This window comes from Nerophis ophidion, linkage group LG03, assembly GCF_033978795.1.
Source record: "Nerophis ophidion isolate RoL-2023_Sa linkage group LG03, RoL_Noph_v1.0, whole genome shotgun sequence".
In the NCBI taxonomy this organism is placed as follows: domain Eukaryota; kingdom Metazoa; phylum Chordata; class Actinopteri; order Syngnathiformes; family Syngnathidae; genus Nerophis; species Nerophis ophidion.
This window is the reverse complement of record NC_084613.1, coordinates 47,967,488-47,983,319: the sequence shown is the minus strand read 5'-3', so window position 1 is coordinate 47,983,319 and position 15,832 is coordinate 47,967,488. Positions and strand designations below refer to the sequence as shown.

The following is a 15,832-nucleotide window of genomic DNA, read 5'->3' as shown; positions in this document are numbered from 1 at the left end:
ACACTACTTCCACATTTACCCATTCACACACACATTCACACACTGATGGAGGGAGCTGCCATGCAAGGCGCCAACCAGCACCCATCAGGAGCAAGGGTGAAGTGTCTTGCTCAGGACACAACGGACGTGACGAGGTTGGTTCTAGGTGGGATTTGAACCAGTGACCCTCGGGTTGCGCATGGCCACTCTCCCACTGCGCCACGCCGTCCCTGATATATGATGGATGTGTGTGTATTTTGGGTATATGCATGTGTGTATGTATGTGTATGTATGTGCTTATGTGTGTATATGTATGTATTGTATGTATGTATATGTATATATATATATATATATATAAATATATATATATATATATATATAATTTGTATGTATGTATGTGTATATATATGTGTGTATGTGTATATATGTGTGTGTGCATATATATATATATATGTAAGTGTGTGTGAATTTAAATGTATTATATATAGATAATCTATAGCGTCTACGCAGCAACCACTGAATTGAATTATATTATTATTGTATTATATATTGTATATATATATTGTATATGTATAGGGGTGGGTCCTAATACGTTTACGTCTTCCCACTCCCTTTTGAGCCAATCTTGACATCTACAAAAGATTTGTCACATGTGATGTTTACAATGTAGGTGTGAATATAATGTATATATATATATATATATATATATATTTCTTTTGTATTTTATATCATTCTTTTGTTTTGTTTGCATGGCTCAAAATAAACCATTCATTCATTCATTCATAATTAAAGGGTATATCTGTTAATGCTTCCCAGATATCCTACACACCACCACACACAAATGCACACACAACCACATATTCCTGCACACATGCACACAAGAAGACACCTGCTTAAGTCAGGGCATCTATTTTTGGGCTTCACGTGCTCTCCAGACATCAGTTATTTTATCATTCTCTACTATTATGGGTTGAGTGCAAAACAAATATGTCTGTCTTTTTTGTGATGCTCAACAGGATGTAATTGAGGCCATTGCTGAAAGTGCCTTCAAAACCTCACAGTATCCTGTTATACTTTCCTTTGAGAACCACGTTGACTCGTAAGAGCATTTCCATAAAGTGCATTGTTACATTTTATTGATCCCAATAGAAACATAAAGTCAGTGTCTGAGGATGTTGGCTAAGTAAACATTTTTTTATCATGTTCTAGGGTGAAACAGCAGGAGAAGATGGCCAACCACTGCACAACCATATTTGGTAATGCCCTGCTGACAGAGCCTCTGGACAAATACCCAGTGAGTGCTTTAGTGCGGGAACACACACATCGCTGTCAACACAATAAAATACAACACACAGCTGCAAAAAAAAGTTGGCGCTGTACAGCAGCTGTTGTATATCAGTTGAGCATAAGTTATATGGTGTGCGATTGTTATTTGTATTTTTTTATTTGTGGTGCATTACGTTATAAACCAGCTCTCCATCATGCATCTTAGCTGTGCATTCATTGTGTATTTTTTTGTCACATCATATGTGTCAAGACTTTGAATCAGGTGAGTGTCAGTCGTCTATCAGTTTTCCGTTATCATTAGTGTATCCACTGTTGGACCACATTTTGGATTGACAATTGGACACCAGCTAATTGCCTTTTTTTAATGAATTGCACAGCAGTTTATAGCAGGAATGCAATGGTTGTGAACCTTTGGTATCATCAGTTGTAGTGATGTGCACAAGCTACAACCTGCATCAATATACAGTATCTGGCAGCAATATTTGATAATTCCTTCAAATTCTAGACGGACTTATGTGAATTTGGAATGAAAATCCTAAAAAAATAACATACTACACAATATAACATTTCCTCCAGGCTTCCGTAGGTGCTGTCAGTAGGCTGATGCAGGGCCACCAAATTTTAAATTTAAAACTGAGCATTCCAAAATAGGATGAAACTCCTTAGGAAAGAAGCATATTGTGTGTATTTTGGGGGGACATTTAGACATAATTTTTAGGTCCAGATCTATGAAATAAGTGCCAGTGTTGTTGTCAGGGTCGAACACTGATGACATCTATTAAAAAGGACAAGAAGCAAAGAATTAAACAGAGACAGAATTCAATTTGGCTCAGTGAGAAGAAACATGTACATCTGTACCGTTGTATAGTGTCATCACGCTCTGCCAAAAAATTGCACGCCTCCTTCTTTTATTTGGACCTTCCCTGACCACATGGCAACAGCAAGTTCCAAAGGGACGGGGTCGTAAACAGCCATCGCCTTTGATTACAAAACAGTGAATAAGAAAAGGTTGGTTCAAAAAAGAGGTCGTAAAAGAGTTTAAAAAAAGAGGTTCGTAAAAGAGTTCAAAAAAGAGTTTGAAAAAGAGTTCAAAAAGAGGTTCGTAAAAGAGTTCAAAACAAGAGGTCTTAAAAGAGTAGAAAAAGAAGCGGTGTCTGGAGGGGAATCTGGTCCTGCTTCCTCTTCGCTTTTGTAGTTCTTGGGTGAAGACAATTGTGACAGACTTCCTGCCATCACCATGTGGGTTGCCAGGACCATGGATGCACGACACCTCGTAGCAGGGTTGACATACATTTATTGTTTCAATAAACTGCGTCGTTGTGTCCCAATCGGTCGCGCCACTCTCTAGCGCGCCCTTGGCTGCTCATCTTCACGCACATTTCGGTGGCCGGGTGTTGCGTCTTCCGCGGGGGCTCATGTCTTTGCCTGGTCGCTCTCGTCGCTGGTGTCGTTGCCGTGTGCTGGCGTTCCTCCTTCATCTTCCCCCCGGTCGTTCCTCCCTCGCCCTTCTTGTGCTGTAGCAGCGGATGGAGAGATTGTGAGCAGGTGTGTGTCTTACGCACCTGACTCTGATTGCCGCTCTCGTGCCGCTCCGCGTGCGTCATGCCTCTCCTCGCCACTGCATGCCCCACCTCTTGGCCTCCATCATGGTCAGGACCGCTTCTCTCAGCCCGCTGTCGGCCTGTCGGCTGCGTCTCTCCACAACAATATATTTCTGTTGATTCCAATACATGAAAGAACCAGAACACTTTCAAGTTGCTTCCCCCCCTACACAGTGGAGTTTTACAAGCCTTCTTCTTGGTAGGTTTAAAAACATCTTTTGTCTTCTTGCCGGGAAATCAATGAAACACAAAGTTTTTGTAATAACTTAGATACAATTATTCTAACAGTTCTTTAATCTTTGCATTACTTTTTTAGCTGAAGCCAGGTCAGCAGATCCCGAGTCCATCTGAGCTAATGGGCAAGATCCTGATCAAGAACAAGAAGGGCAGCCATGAGAAGGCAAACCAGACAATCAAGAAGGGTAGCGCAGCAGCCAGTGACCAGGTGGCAGCCACAACTTTACCCGCACAAGACATTGGCACACTCTACCAAGAGCCTGTCAACCAGACAAGCAGCGATATGGAGAACCAAGGTGAATGAGACCGATTTTAAATGAAACCAAGTCACACTCCAAAAATAGGCTTGCATGCGTGGATGCTAATTGTGATGCTTCATCAGAGGCGGTCGTGACAGGGGAGGACAATGAAGAGCAAGAGGACACAGGGGAACAGGACGAGGAAAAAATGAAGACATGTGATGAGGTATACATTGCCATAACAATATATATATATATATATATATATATATATATATATATATATATATATATATATATATATATATATATATATATATATATATATATATATACAGAGGGGCAAAAAGTATTTAGTCAGCCACCGATTGTGCAAGTTCTCCCACTTAAAATGATGACAGAGGTCTTTAATTTTCATCATAGGTACACTTCAACTGTGAGAGACAGAATGTGAAAAAAAAATCCAGGAATTCACATTGTAGGAATTTTAAAGAATTTATTTGTAAATTATGGTGGAAAATAAGTTTTTGGTCAACCATTCAAAGCTCTCATTGATGGAAGGAGGTTTTGGCTCCAAATCTCACAATACATGGCCTCATTCATTCTTTCCTTAACACGGATCGATCGTCCTGTCCCCTTAGCAGAAAAACAGCCACAAAGCATGATGTTTCCACCCCCATGCTTCACAGTAGGTGTGGTGTTCTTGGGATGCAACTCAGTATTCTTCTTCCTCCAAACACGACGAGTTAAGTTTATACCAAAATGGATACATGGATGATACAACAGAGGATTGGGAGAATGTCATGTGGTCAGATGAAACCAAAATAGAACTTTTTGGTATAAACTCAACTCGTCGTGTTTGGAGGAAGAAGAATACTGAGTTGCATCCCAAAAACACCACACCTACTGAGAAGCATGGGGGTGGAAACATCATGCTTTGGGGCTGTTTTTCTGCTAAGGGGACAGGACGATCGGTCCGTGTTAAGGAAAGAATGAATGGGGCCATGTATTGGGAGATTTTGAGCCAAAACCTCCTTCCATCAGTGAGAGCTTTGAATGGTTGACCAAATACTTATTTTCCACCATAATTTACAAATAAATTCTTTAAAATTCCTACAATGCGAATTCCTGGATTTTTTTTTCACATTCTGTCCCTCACAGTTGAAGTGTACCTATGATGAAAATTACAGACCTTTGTCATCATCAGGACGAGGAAAAAATGAAGACATGTGATGAGGTATACATTGCCATAACAATATATATATATATATATATATATATATATATACATATATATATATGAATTGGAACATTTCACAAGCCATCCTATCTTCCTGTCAATTCTTCACAGGGCACAGCTGGACAGGAAGTGACAGCATACGAGGCGATGTCATCTCTGGTTAACTACATCCAGCCAAACAAATTCATCTCTTTTGACAACGCCAGGAGTATGTTGTTCTTCTGGAAAATTAACATATTGCAAACTATGTTTCACTGGCACAGGTGAACAAACTTATAGCTCAACAACTTTACATTTGACTTTTTTTTTTTTTTTTTAAGAAAAAAACAAGAGTTACGTCATCTCATCTTTTGTGGAGACCAAAGGGGAGGCTATGATTGCCAAGACTGCTGTTGAATTTGTGGAGTACCCTTTAAGATTGTACTAAAATGCATGCACAAAAATGTCAAAGGATGCAATTGTTCCTAAACAATCACTACCAGGTATAATAAAAGGCAGATGAGCAGGATTTACCCCAAAGGAACAAGAATGGACTCTTCCAATTTCAACCCACAGCCTTTTTGGACTGTAGGCTGCCAGATGGTGGCGCTAAACTATCAGACAATGGGTAAGAATAATCACATTCATTCCAGGCTTAGAAATCACTAATACAGCAAAGAACACAGGCATTAGTAGGCAGAGTTTCTCGTTTCCACCACAGCAGGTCAGTGTTGCACCTTAACATCAATCTAATTTGTCTCCACTCCCAAACCGCTCCTGGTGCTGAGAAGAGTGTGTGTCTTTTCAGACTTCCCCATGCAGCTGAACATGGCTCTGTTCGAATACAATGGGAGGACAGGCTACATCCTCAAGCACGATGTCCTGAGACGCGGAGACAAGAAATTTGACCCGTTTTGCGAGAGGATTGACACAGTTGTGGCAATCACGCTGACTATTAAGGCAGGTTCACAAGTTCAGCAGCTTAAAAACTGAGCATTCCAAGTTTCCGAAAAGTCGAGTGCAGCACGGTGGAGCCAGGGGTTAGTGCGTCTGCCTCACAACACACAGGTCCTGGGATCGATTCTGCGCTCGGAATCTTTCTGTGTGTAGTTTGCATGGCCTCCCCGTGACTGCGTGGGTTCCCTCCGGGTACTCCGGCTTCCTCCCACCTCCAAACACATGCACCTGGAGATAGGTTGTTTGGCAACACTAAATTGGCCCTAGTGTGTGAATGTGAATGTGAATGTTGTCCGTCTATCTGTGTTGACCCTGCGATGAGGTGGCGACTTGTTGAGGGTGTCCCCGCCTTCCGCCCAATTTTAGCTGAGATAGGCTCCAGCGTCCTCCGCGACCCCGAAAGGAATAAGCCAGGGGTGTCAAACTCTGGCCCGCGGGCCAAATTTGGCCCGTCGTGTAATTTAATTTGGCCCTTGAGGCAATATCAAATTAACATTTTAACTGGCCCGCTGTTATTACACAGCAGCGGTGCCGCTGTAACACCGCAATTTCTCACATTTGCCAATCCTCCCAAAGTTCAGTGCCCCTCCCGAAAATCTCCCGGGGCAAGCATTCTCCCGATTTCCACCCGGACAACAATATTGAGGGCGTGCCTTAAAGGCACTGCCTTTAGCATTCTCTACAACCTGTCGTCACGTCCGCATTTCCTCCATACAAACAGCGTGCAGGCCCACTCGCGTTATAAATGCGGCTATTACACACACATAAGTGAATGCAAGGCATACTTGGTCAACAGCAATACAGGTCACACTGAGGGTGGCTGTATAAACAACTTTAACACTGTTACAAATATGCACCACAGTGTGAACTCACACCAAACAACAATCACAAACACATTTCGGGAGAACATCTGCCCTGTAACATAACATAAACACAACAGAACAAATACCCAGAACCCCTTGCAGCACTAACTCTTTCGGGACGCTACAATATATTTTGATATTTACCTCAGAGGGTTGCAAATAGAAAATATGCATTAAATGTGTATTTAAATTTAATTTGATATTTATAATTTCACTGATATTTTTTAATTATTATTATTATTATTTGAAACTCGATTTTGCATGTCACTATAAAGTTACTGTATATAAGCCTTGCTTGTTCAATATTCAATGCAAAACTTGTTTGGGTCCCTAATAAAAGGTTAATTTGTTCAACCTTGGCCCGCGGCTTTGTTCAGTTTTAAATTTTGGCCCACTCTGTATTTGAGTTTGACACCCCTGGAATAAGCGGTAGAAAATGGACGGATGGATGGACGAGTGTAACAAATACACAAGTAGAGTACCTGAACTTAGGAGCTTAATTTGTTTTCTTAATTTAAAACACTTGTATCTCAAATCAATGTCTCCAAATCAAGTAAATTGCTGCTTGGTTCCTACCAAACTACCACCACTTTAACATGTCACATGCCTAAACAAAGGTTTAGATAGAAAATATTGGCTGGAAACAATACAATAGAATGTACTACTGACAACTGCAGTAGTTTTAAGACGTAATGTGATAATCAGTACAGTATTTACCTTGCAGAGTGGACTTCTATGGTGTCTCCTTCCAGTTGCTTCCATGTCAAACACACCATCAGCAGCGTTTCCATATTTTCATGGCTAAATATCCACCATTTTGATATTATTTTCTGAGACCCATTTTGCTTCAGTATGGTGCAGACTAGCAGTGATACACCCAAATTGATTCGTAGAGTTAGCTATAAGCGCGGACATGTTTTTGATGATTTCTTTCTTTAATTCAATGGCGATCATCGATTTATTCTTCTCAGCACTGTCCTTCAAACTCACTTTCTTCCCTATCATGGTTATAAAACCACTCAGTGGCCTAGCGGTTAGAGTGTCTGCCCTGAGATCGGTAGGTCCTGAGTTCAAACCCCGGCTGAGTCATACCAAAGACTACAAAAATGGGATCCATTACCTCCCTGCTTGGCACTCAGCATTAAGGGTTGGAATTGGGGGTTAAATCACCAAAAATGGTTCCCGGGTGCGGCACTGGTGCTGCCCACTGCTGCTGCCCACTGCTCCCCTCACCTCCCAGGGGGTGATCAAGGGTGATGGGTGAAATGCAGAAGTGAAAAGAATTATATTTATATAGCGCTTTTTCTCTAGTGACTCAAAGCGCTTTACATTGTGAAACCCAATATCTAAGTTACATTTAAACCAGTGTGGGTGGCACTGGGAGCAGGTGGGTAAAGTGTCTTGCCCAAGGACACAACAGCAGTGATTAGGATGGCGGAAGCGGGGATCAAACCTGCAACCCTCAAGTTGCTGACACGGCCACTCTACCAACCGAGCCATTCCACCCCAGAGAATAATTTCTCCACACCTAGTGTGTGTGTGACAATCATTGGTACTTTATTTTTTAACTTTAACTTAAAAGCAAGATGTCCATCTCTGGCTATAAGCTAATGCTAACGAGTAAAACCAGATGTTTTGGGCGTTTTTTTTTAGTTCACTGGCATTTTCTATACCAACTAATGGCCGGGATGCTTGTACCTCAAGTTTTTGCTTGTAACGCCAAGCTTAACAATTAGCCAAGAGAATGTTATCACAAAGCACTCTTACGTTGGTTCACTCTTGCAAAGACAGCGAAGGCGAAACGGGAAGGAGCACCTTCATACTTGACTATTGGTTATTTCTTAGATCTTTTTTTGTTTCTCAACTTCTTTATCAAAGTGCTGGCACTTGCAACTTTCTTTGGCCCCATGTTGGCTCAATTTGCATCTGCATTCCATAAGGAAAGCGTAAAGACTGGGTTATCTATGCATGAGATTCTCTTTGGCAAACCGACTAGTTTGTTATGCTCAATGTTTGACTGTACAATTACTGAGGCAGTGTGCAAGAACTGGAAAAAACAAATCCCCCAAAAAGTGGGGCGTATGAAAACCGAGGCATCGCTCTATAATAAACAAACAATAGACCTGTATAGAACCAAGTCGAGTGCAGACATCCACCAAGGTTAAACTGTAATAAAAGGTCTAAAAACACAGAGTGGCAAACATTAATTTTTGAAATCAGCAGCATGCGCTCTGACTAAAAACAGGCAGTATGTGCCAGTAAAAGAGCTTTATTGTGAAGCCACACACAAACGTAAGCGACTGCAAGAAAATACTGTGATTGTTTTCATGCTAAGAGTCAGTAAAGTCCTTATGTAACATACAATCATGTTGTTTAGGTTGACACTGTTTGAGCAGTACACATTTTTAAATGTTTGGTTAAAATTGTACCTTCGTACCAGCTGTTGCACAGTTTAACGCGCATTAAAACCTGGTTGGACTATGTTTGTGACATACTGCACGCAGGGAAAAAGATTCCATTAAACACCCAATTGTAGAATATCAATTTTTCCAATTGCATTTGGTATCTTGGAAAAAAAAGGGAAAACTTCTAAACCTGATCACAAACAATCACAAAAAAATTATCGTGTGTCATCACCAGATCTATTCGGGACAGTTTCTGTCGGACAAAAACGTGAGAACAGGAGTTGAGGTGGAGGTCATCGGGCTGCCAGGAGACCCCAAGAAGAAATATCGCACCAAGTGGTCCACAACACCTAACTCCATTAACCCAGTGTGGAATGAAGATCCCTTTGTCTTTGAAAAGGTGCGTGCTTGACCTCCAAACATGTTATTGCATGCAAAAATACACGTCTTGTGTATTTTAATTGTTACTGTTGCTAAAATGTTTTTGTGACAGATTCTCCTCCCAGAAAAAGCCAGTCTGAGAATGGTAGTAAATGATGAAAATTGCAAATTCATTGGACACAGAATCATTCCACTTGATGCCATTCAGTCAGGTCTGTTAAATGTAAAAAAAAAATAAAAAAAAAAAGTGAAATCATAAATCCTCATTCTACTTTATATTACTGAAAACAGGATTAGAGCATTTATTGCTAACTTGCTGAGGTGTGTGCCCTGCAGGCTTCCATCACATCTGTCTGCGTAGTGAGAGCAACAAGCCGCTCACAATGCCCGCCCTTTTTGTGTACATCGAGGTCAAGGACTACATCCCTGCTGCTTTTGCAGGTGTGTGTTTTTTTTAGTGCCCTTTGTGATGGATGTGCTTGGTACTAGACCTGTAACAGAACAATTTAAATAGAATTGCTAAATATTGTTGAGTATTTTTTAACTTTACCCACAGAACTGCATCACAAACAAATACTTCTATTTTACATAAGGTGGCACTATGCATTATTTTTAGTTAGCATGACATCAACGGCCAACACTTCCTCCTGCACTCCCTTCATTACCCAGCAGCCTCACTGGCCAGTGCAGCAGAGCCAACTTGCCCTGGGCGGTGCACTAGCAATCATTTATCAGCTGGCAGGAGAAGCGATTGCATGAATTAATCGCTTTTCTATTAAATTGTCTTTATTACGTGCACAAATTTAGGAGTGAGTGAGTATGTTTTTGACTTCATGGATTATTATTGTCCCCCCACGTGCTTCTGGGACCTTTCATAAAAACTACAGAAGAGCCTAGTTATAATTGAATAATACTAGTAAGATTAAACAGTGTAATGTCTTTAAAACAAAAAACATGCGTGTCTGTGTGTGTGCGTACAAAGTCTCACAATCTCAATTTTAAGAAAGTTTAAGCAATTTTAATTGAAAGCCCATCTTGAAATTCATGTGTATTTGTGTTTTAGATTTCACAGATGCTTTATTCAATCCAACAAAGGGCGCAGAAAAGACTTCAAGGATGCTCAAAGAGGTAAAAAAAATTAATTAAAAAAAACCCTACATGAGTATTCAGCACATTTATTTTCATAGTATTCCATGGAACGTAAACGTAATTGATGTGTTTCTTTATGTATGTGCACCAGAATTAAATGTTCTCTTAAAATTAATTACTGACCCTAACTATATGGCATAATTGCATTTTTGAAGTAATGATGTATCCTGGTGAAAATCAATGTTTATCAATCAATGTTTATTTATATAGCCCCAAATCACAAATGTCTCAAAGGACTGCACAAATCATTACGACTACAACATCCTCGGAAGAACCCACAAAAGGGCAAGGAAAACTCACACCCAGTGGGCAGGGAGAATTCACATTCAGTGGGACGCCAGCGACAATGCTGACTATGAGAAACCTTGGAGAGGACCTCAGATGTGGGCAACCCCCCCCCTCTAGGGGACCGAAAGCAATGGATGTCGAGCGGGTCTAACATGATACTGTGTAAGTTCAATCCATAGTGGCTCCAAGACAGCAGTGAGAGTCCCGTCCACAGGAAACCATCTCAAGCGGATCAGCAGCGTAGAGATGTCCCCAACCGATACAGGCGAGCGGTCCATCCTGGGTCCCGACGAGCGGTCCATCCTGGGTCTCGACTCTGGACAGTCAGTACTTCATCCATGGTCATCGGACCGGACCCCCTCCACAAGGGAGGGGGGGACATAGGAGAAAGAAAAGAAGCGGCAGATCAACTGGTCTAAAAAGGATGTCTATTTAAAGGCTAGAGTATACAGATGAGTTTTAAGATGAGACTTAAATGCTTCTACTGAGGTAGCATCTCGAACTGTTACCGGGAGGGCATTCCAGAGTACTGGAGCCCGAACGGAAAACGCTCTATAGCCCGCAGACTTTTTTTGAGCTCTAGGAATCACTAATAAGCCGGAGTCTTTTGAACGCAGATTTCTTGCCGGGACATACGGTACAATACAATCGGCAAGATAGGCTGGAGCTAGACCGTGTAGTATTTTATACGTAAGTAGTAAAACCTTAAAGTCACATCTTAAGTGCACAGGAAGCCAGTGCAGGTGAGCCAGTACAGGCGTAATATGATCAAACTTTCTTGTTCTTGTCAAAAGTCTAGCAGCCGCATTTTGTACCAACTGTAATCTTTTAATGCTAGACATTGGGAGACCCGAAAATAATACGTTACAGTAATCGAGACGAGACGTAACAAACGCATGGATAATGATCTCGGCGTCTTTAGTGGACAAAATGGAGCGAATTTTAGCGATATTACGGAGATGAAAGAAGGCCGTTTTAGTAACGCTTTTAATGTGTGACTCAAAGGAGAGAGTTGGGTCGAAGATAATACCCAGATTTTTTACAGAGTCACCTTGTTTTATTATTTGGTTGTCAAATGTTAAAGTTGTATTATTAAATAGAGGTCGGTGTCTAGCAGGACCGATAATCAGCATTTCCGTTTTTTTGGCATTAAGTTGCAAAAAGTTAGCGGACATCCATTGTTTAATTTCATTAAGACACGCTTCCAACTGACTACAGTCCGGCGTGTTGGTCAGCTTTAGGGGCATGTAAAGTTGGGTGTCATCAGCATAACAGTGAAAGCTAATACCGTATTTGCGTATGACGTCACCTAGCGGCAGCATGTAGATGCTGAAGAGTACAGGGCCAAGGACCGAACCCTGGGGAACTCCACACGTTACCTTAACATAGTCCGAGGTCACACTGTTATAGGAGACGCACTGCATCCTATCAGTAAGATAAGAGTTAAACCATGACAGGGCTGAGTCTGAAATACCAATTCGTATTTTAATACGCTCTAAGAAAATATTATGATCGACGGTATCGAAAGCAGCGCTAAGATCGAGGAGCAGCAACATAGATGACGCATCAGAGTCCATCGTTAGCAATAGATCATTAGTCAGTTTTGCGAGGGCTGTCTCAGTCGAGTGATTTGCCCTGAAACCGGATTGAAAGGTTTCACATAGATTGTTAAACGCTAAGTGCTCATTTAGCTGCTCTGCAACAATTTTTTCGAGGATTTTCGAAATAAAGGGAAGGTGAGACACCGGTCGGTAGTTTACCATGAGGTCTGGATCGAGGTTAGGTCTTTTAAGGAGAGGATGAATAACCGCTTTTTTGAATGCAACGGGAACAGTGCCCGAGGAAAGTGATAAGTTTATAATATTTAGCACTGATGGACCTAATAATACAAAAAGCTCCTTGATAAGTTTCCCAGGAAGTGGGTCAAGTAAACATGTTGTTTGTTTTATTCCATTTACACGTTGTAACAATCCTTCTAATGTTATTTCATCAAAACGAGAGAAACTATTTTGGATATTTGCAGTATCCGCCGTATATACAATCGTATCTGTGTTACTATAACCCCGTTGTAGCTGGGACGCATTGTCTTTAATCTCCTTTCTAATAAGTTCAATTTTCTTATTAAAGAACTTCATAAAGTCATCTGCCGAATGGGTGGAGCTACTGGAAGGAGGCCCTTGTTGGGTTAGCGATGCTACTGTACTAAACAAAAATTTTGGATCGTTTTTATTAATGCGGATGAGATTTGAGTAATAATTAGTTTTAGCTAAGGTAAGCATGCGTTTATAAGTTATTAAACTATCACTCCATGCTTGATGGTGCACCTCAAGTCTAGTCGTGCGCCATTTGCGTTCCAGCTTTCTACATAATAATTTCTGAGCTCTAGTTTCTTCAGTAAACCATGGCGTACGCCTTTTTGGAGCCTTTTTTAACTTCAGCGGTGCTATACTATCAATGGTTTCGCGCAGGGCGTTGTTAAAGTTGTTAGTGAGGTTATCAATAGAGCCCACATACTTTGGGAACGGTGCCATTACCGAGGGCAGTAGGTCCGCAAGAGTCGTCGTTGTGGCAGCATTAATGTTGCGGCTGCTATAGCAGTTATTATTATTATTAGCTTGCCGAACATGAGTCTGAACTTCGAATTTTATAAGGTAATGATCGGACATTACTTTAGTATACGGGAGTATCATAACTTTGGAGACGGTGATACCTCTGACAAGCACTAGGTCTATCGTATTACCGCTGCGATGCGTCGGTTCATTTATTATTTGTGTAAGACCACAGCTATCAATTATAGTCTGGAGCGCCACGCACGGTGGGTCCAATGGGGTATTCATATGGATATTAAAGTCCCCCATTATAATTATATTATCGGCGTGCGTCACTAGATCAGCAACAAACTCTGAGAATTCACTAATAAAGTCCGAATAGGGCCCTGGGGGGCGGTAGATAACGGCCAGGCACAGAGGCAGAGGTGTGGCAGACTTCATAGAAAGCACCTCAAACGATTTATATTTATTATTTAAGTTAGGACTAAAGTTAAAGTTTTTGTTGTATATTAGTGCGACACCCCCTCCCCTTTTGAGGTGATGGGCAATATGCGCATTCGTATAGTTAGGAGGGGATGCCTCATTTATCGCAAAAAAGTCGTCTGGTTTAAGCCAGGTTGTTGTCTCTAATGACCTCATTGACTAATAACGTTTTGGGAGACAAAGATCTGATGTTTAGAAAGCCCGTATTATAGGTAGTGGGCTGTTTTAAGGAGTTGTTGATAAAATTATCCGTAGTAGCAATATTAATAATGTTGCGTTTATTATGCGCAGTGTACTTAAAATAATTACGACCATATCTAGGAATTGATATGACGGGAATTTTCAGATTGTCTACTTGGCGCTGCGATAAACTGAACGCATCATAATTTGCCACCTCAGTAGAACGCATGTCTAACTCTGACGAAGTCATAGACACAGTATAAAAATAAAGCAAAATTATATATATATATATATATATATATATATATATATATATATATAAAATTATTATTATATATAATTAATTATACACTAATTAGGTGTGATGGTGAAATATTATTTATAATTGTGTTTTTGTGTATTTGTGTCTATTTACTTTAGTAATTGTGTCCCTTTAATTTATGTAATTGTATTCCTTTACTCTTTGTAAATGTGTTCCTTTACCTTTTTGTAATTGTGTCTCTTTACTTTTTTAAATAGCTCGGTTGGTAGAGCGGCCGTGCCAGCAACTTGAGGGTTGCAGGTTCGATTCCCGCCCCCACCATCCTAGTCACTGCCGTTGTGTCCTTGGGCAAGACACTTTACCCACCAGATCCCAGTGCCACCCACACTGGTTTAAATGTAACTTACATATTGGGTTTCACTATGTAAAGTGCTTTGAGTCACTTGAGAAAAACGCTAAATAAATACAATTCACTTCTTTTACTTTTTGTAATTGTGTTCCTTTAATAGTTTTATTTATTTCCCTTTACTAGTTGTACTTGTGTTCCTTTGGTTCATGTAACTTCGTCCCCTTATTTTTCACGTAATTGTGTATCTTTACTTTTTGCGATTGTGTCTCTTTACTTTTTTAAAAAGTGTACCTGTACTTTTGGAAATGTGTTACTTTACTTTTTGTCATAATGTCCTTTCTGTAACGATCTGGTGAGGTGGATCCCAAGGATGCAGAGACGTATTGTTTGTGGACAATAGTTATTCCTTTTATTTCTGAGGAAGCACAAAGTAACAAAACAAAGGCGATGGTGGAAAAGACAAAAACACACCATTTAAAAATTACTAAGAGAATTAACCTACACAAAACAAAAAGCGCTAGACAAGGCTACGAAAAATACTTCATGAAAGAAGTAAAACAGAAAAATAAAGTACAAAATAAGAACGCTAGACAAGGCTAGAAAAATACAGGCAAACCTGAGAAGGTGCAAGATGAACTAGGGAGTCCTCTGGCAAGACCAACATGTGTGTCTGTAGCAAGCAGTGGATAAAGTTCCGGCGCTCAGCAGCCAGGTTAAATAAGCTGCCACTAATTTACTTCAAGTGTGTGCTGCTGCCTCATGCCAACTGCACTCCATACTGTGGACGAGAGGTAGAGGGAATATGGTGTGCAGACAAAACAGAAATGAACAAGGAAATTTCAGATTACCACACTTTTGCTTTTTGTACTTGTGTTCCTTTACTTTTTTGTGCCCATGCAGTCCTCCGCAGACTACATCTCTCCTTATGAGTTGCCTTTTGTTGCCCAAACTAAAGTGGCGAGTGCAAGAGAACCAACAGGTAAAATATGAAATATTGTAGTTTCCTATATTTGTAGTAGGCCCTGACTGCTTGCTGATGTTTTGAATGCAAATCCCTCAGTTGAAATTCCGCTCTCAGAACCAAACACACCCATTGAAGAGAGTTACCCACCATCCCATGATGATGCTCCAGCTGAGGTGAATGCCGAAGACTCTGCAGAAGACTGCACGCCAGACACTCCCCAATCTGAAGACCTTCCTCCAGTTGTTGCACCTGAACCAGGGAGTGTCACAAATGAGACACTTCCAGGTGTTCCTGCAGAGGTTGCTGTTGAGGAGGAGCCTGAGGACACCACCAAAGACCGAGAGGAGTCAAGCTCTGACTCAGACGATAAACCAGTTGAAAAGGAGGTTCAAGGAGAGTCTACTATTTTAAGTCTGTCAGGTTAGTCGCGTAAAACATAT

The 15,832-nt window shown here is 40.8% G+C and overlaps 1 protein-coding gene across 1 annotated transcript in view; it reads left to right on the top strand.

Annotated features, from left to right (window-relative positions):
• plcb2 (phospholipase C, beta 2) overlaps positions 1-15,832 on the top strand; it is a 77,443-nt gene that overhangs the window by 29,188 nt on the left and 32,423 nt on the right. Inside the window, exons 12-25 of the mRNA XM_061895439.1 lie at positions 996-1,078; positions 1,189-1,273; positions 3,184-3,400; positions 3,487-3,569; positions 4,695-4,791; positions 4,904-4,988; positions 5,066-5,190; positions 5,371-5,522; positions 9,023-9,187; positions 9,281-9,380; positions 9,505-9,609; positions 10,232-10,296; positions 15,329-15,407; positions 15,489-15,812. Coding sequence (XP_061751423.1) covers positions 996-1,078; positions 1,189-1,273; positions 3,184-3,400; positions 3,487-3,569; positions 4,695-4,791; positions 4,904-4,988; positions 5,066-5,190; positions 5,371-5,522; positions 9,023-9,187; positions 9,281-9,380; positions 9,505-9,609; positions 10,232-10,296; positions 15,329-15,407; positions 15,489-15,812 — 1,765 coding nt within the window. The remainder of the gene's footprint in view (positions 1-995; positions 1,079-1,188; positions 1,274-3,183; positions 3,401-3,486; positions 3,570-4,694; positions 4,792-4,903; positions 4,989-5,065; positions 5,191-5,370; positions 5,523-9,022; positions 9,188-9,280; positions 9,381-9,504; positions 9,610-10,231; positions 10,297-15,328; positions 15,408-15,488; positions 15,813-15,832) is intronic.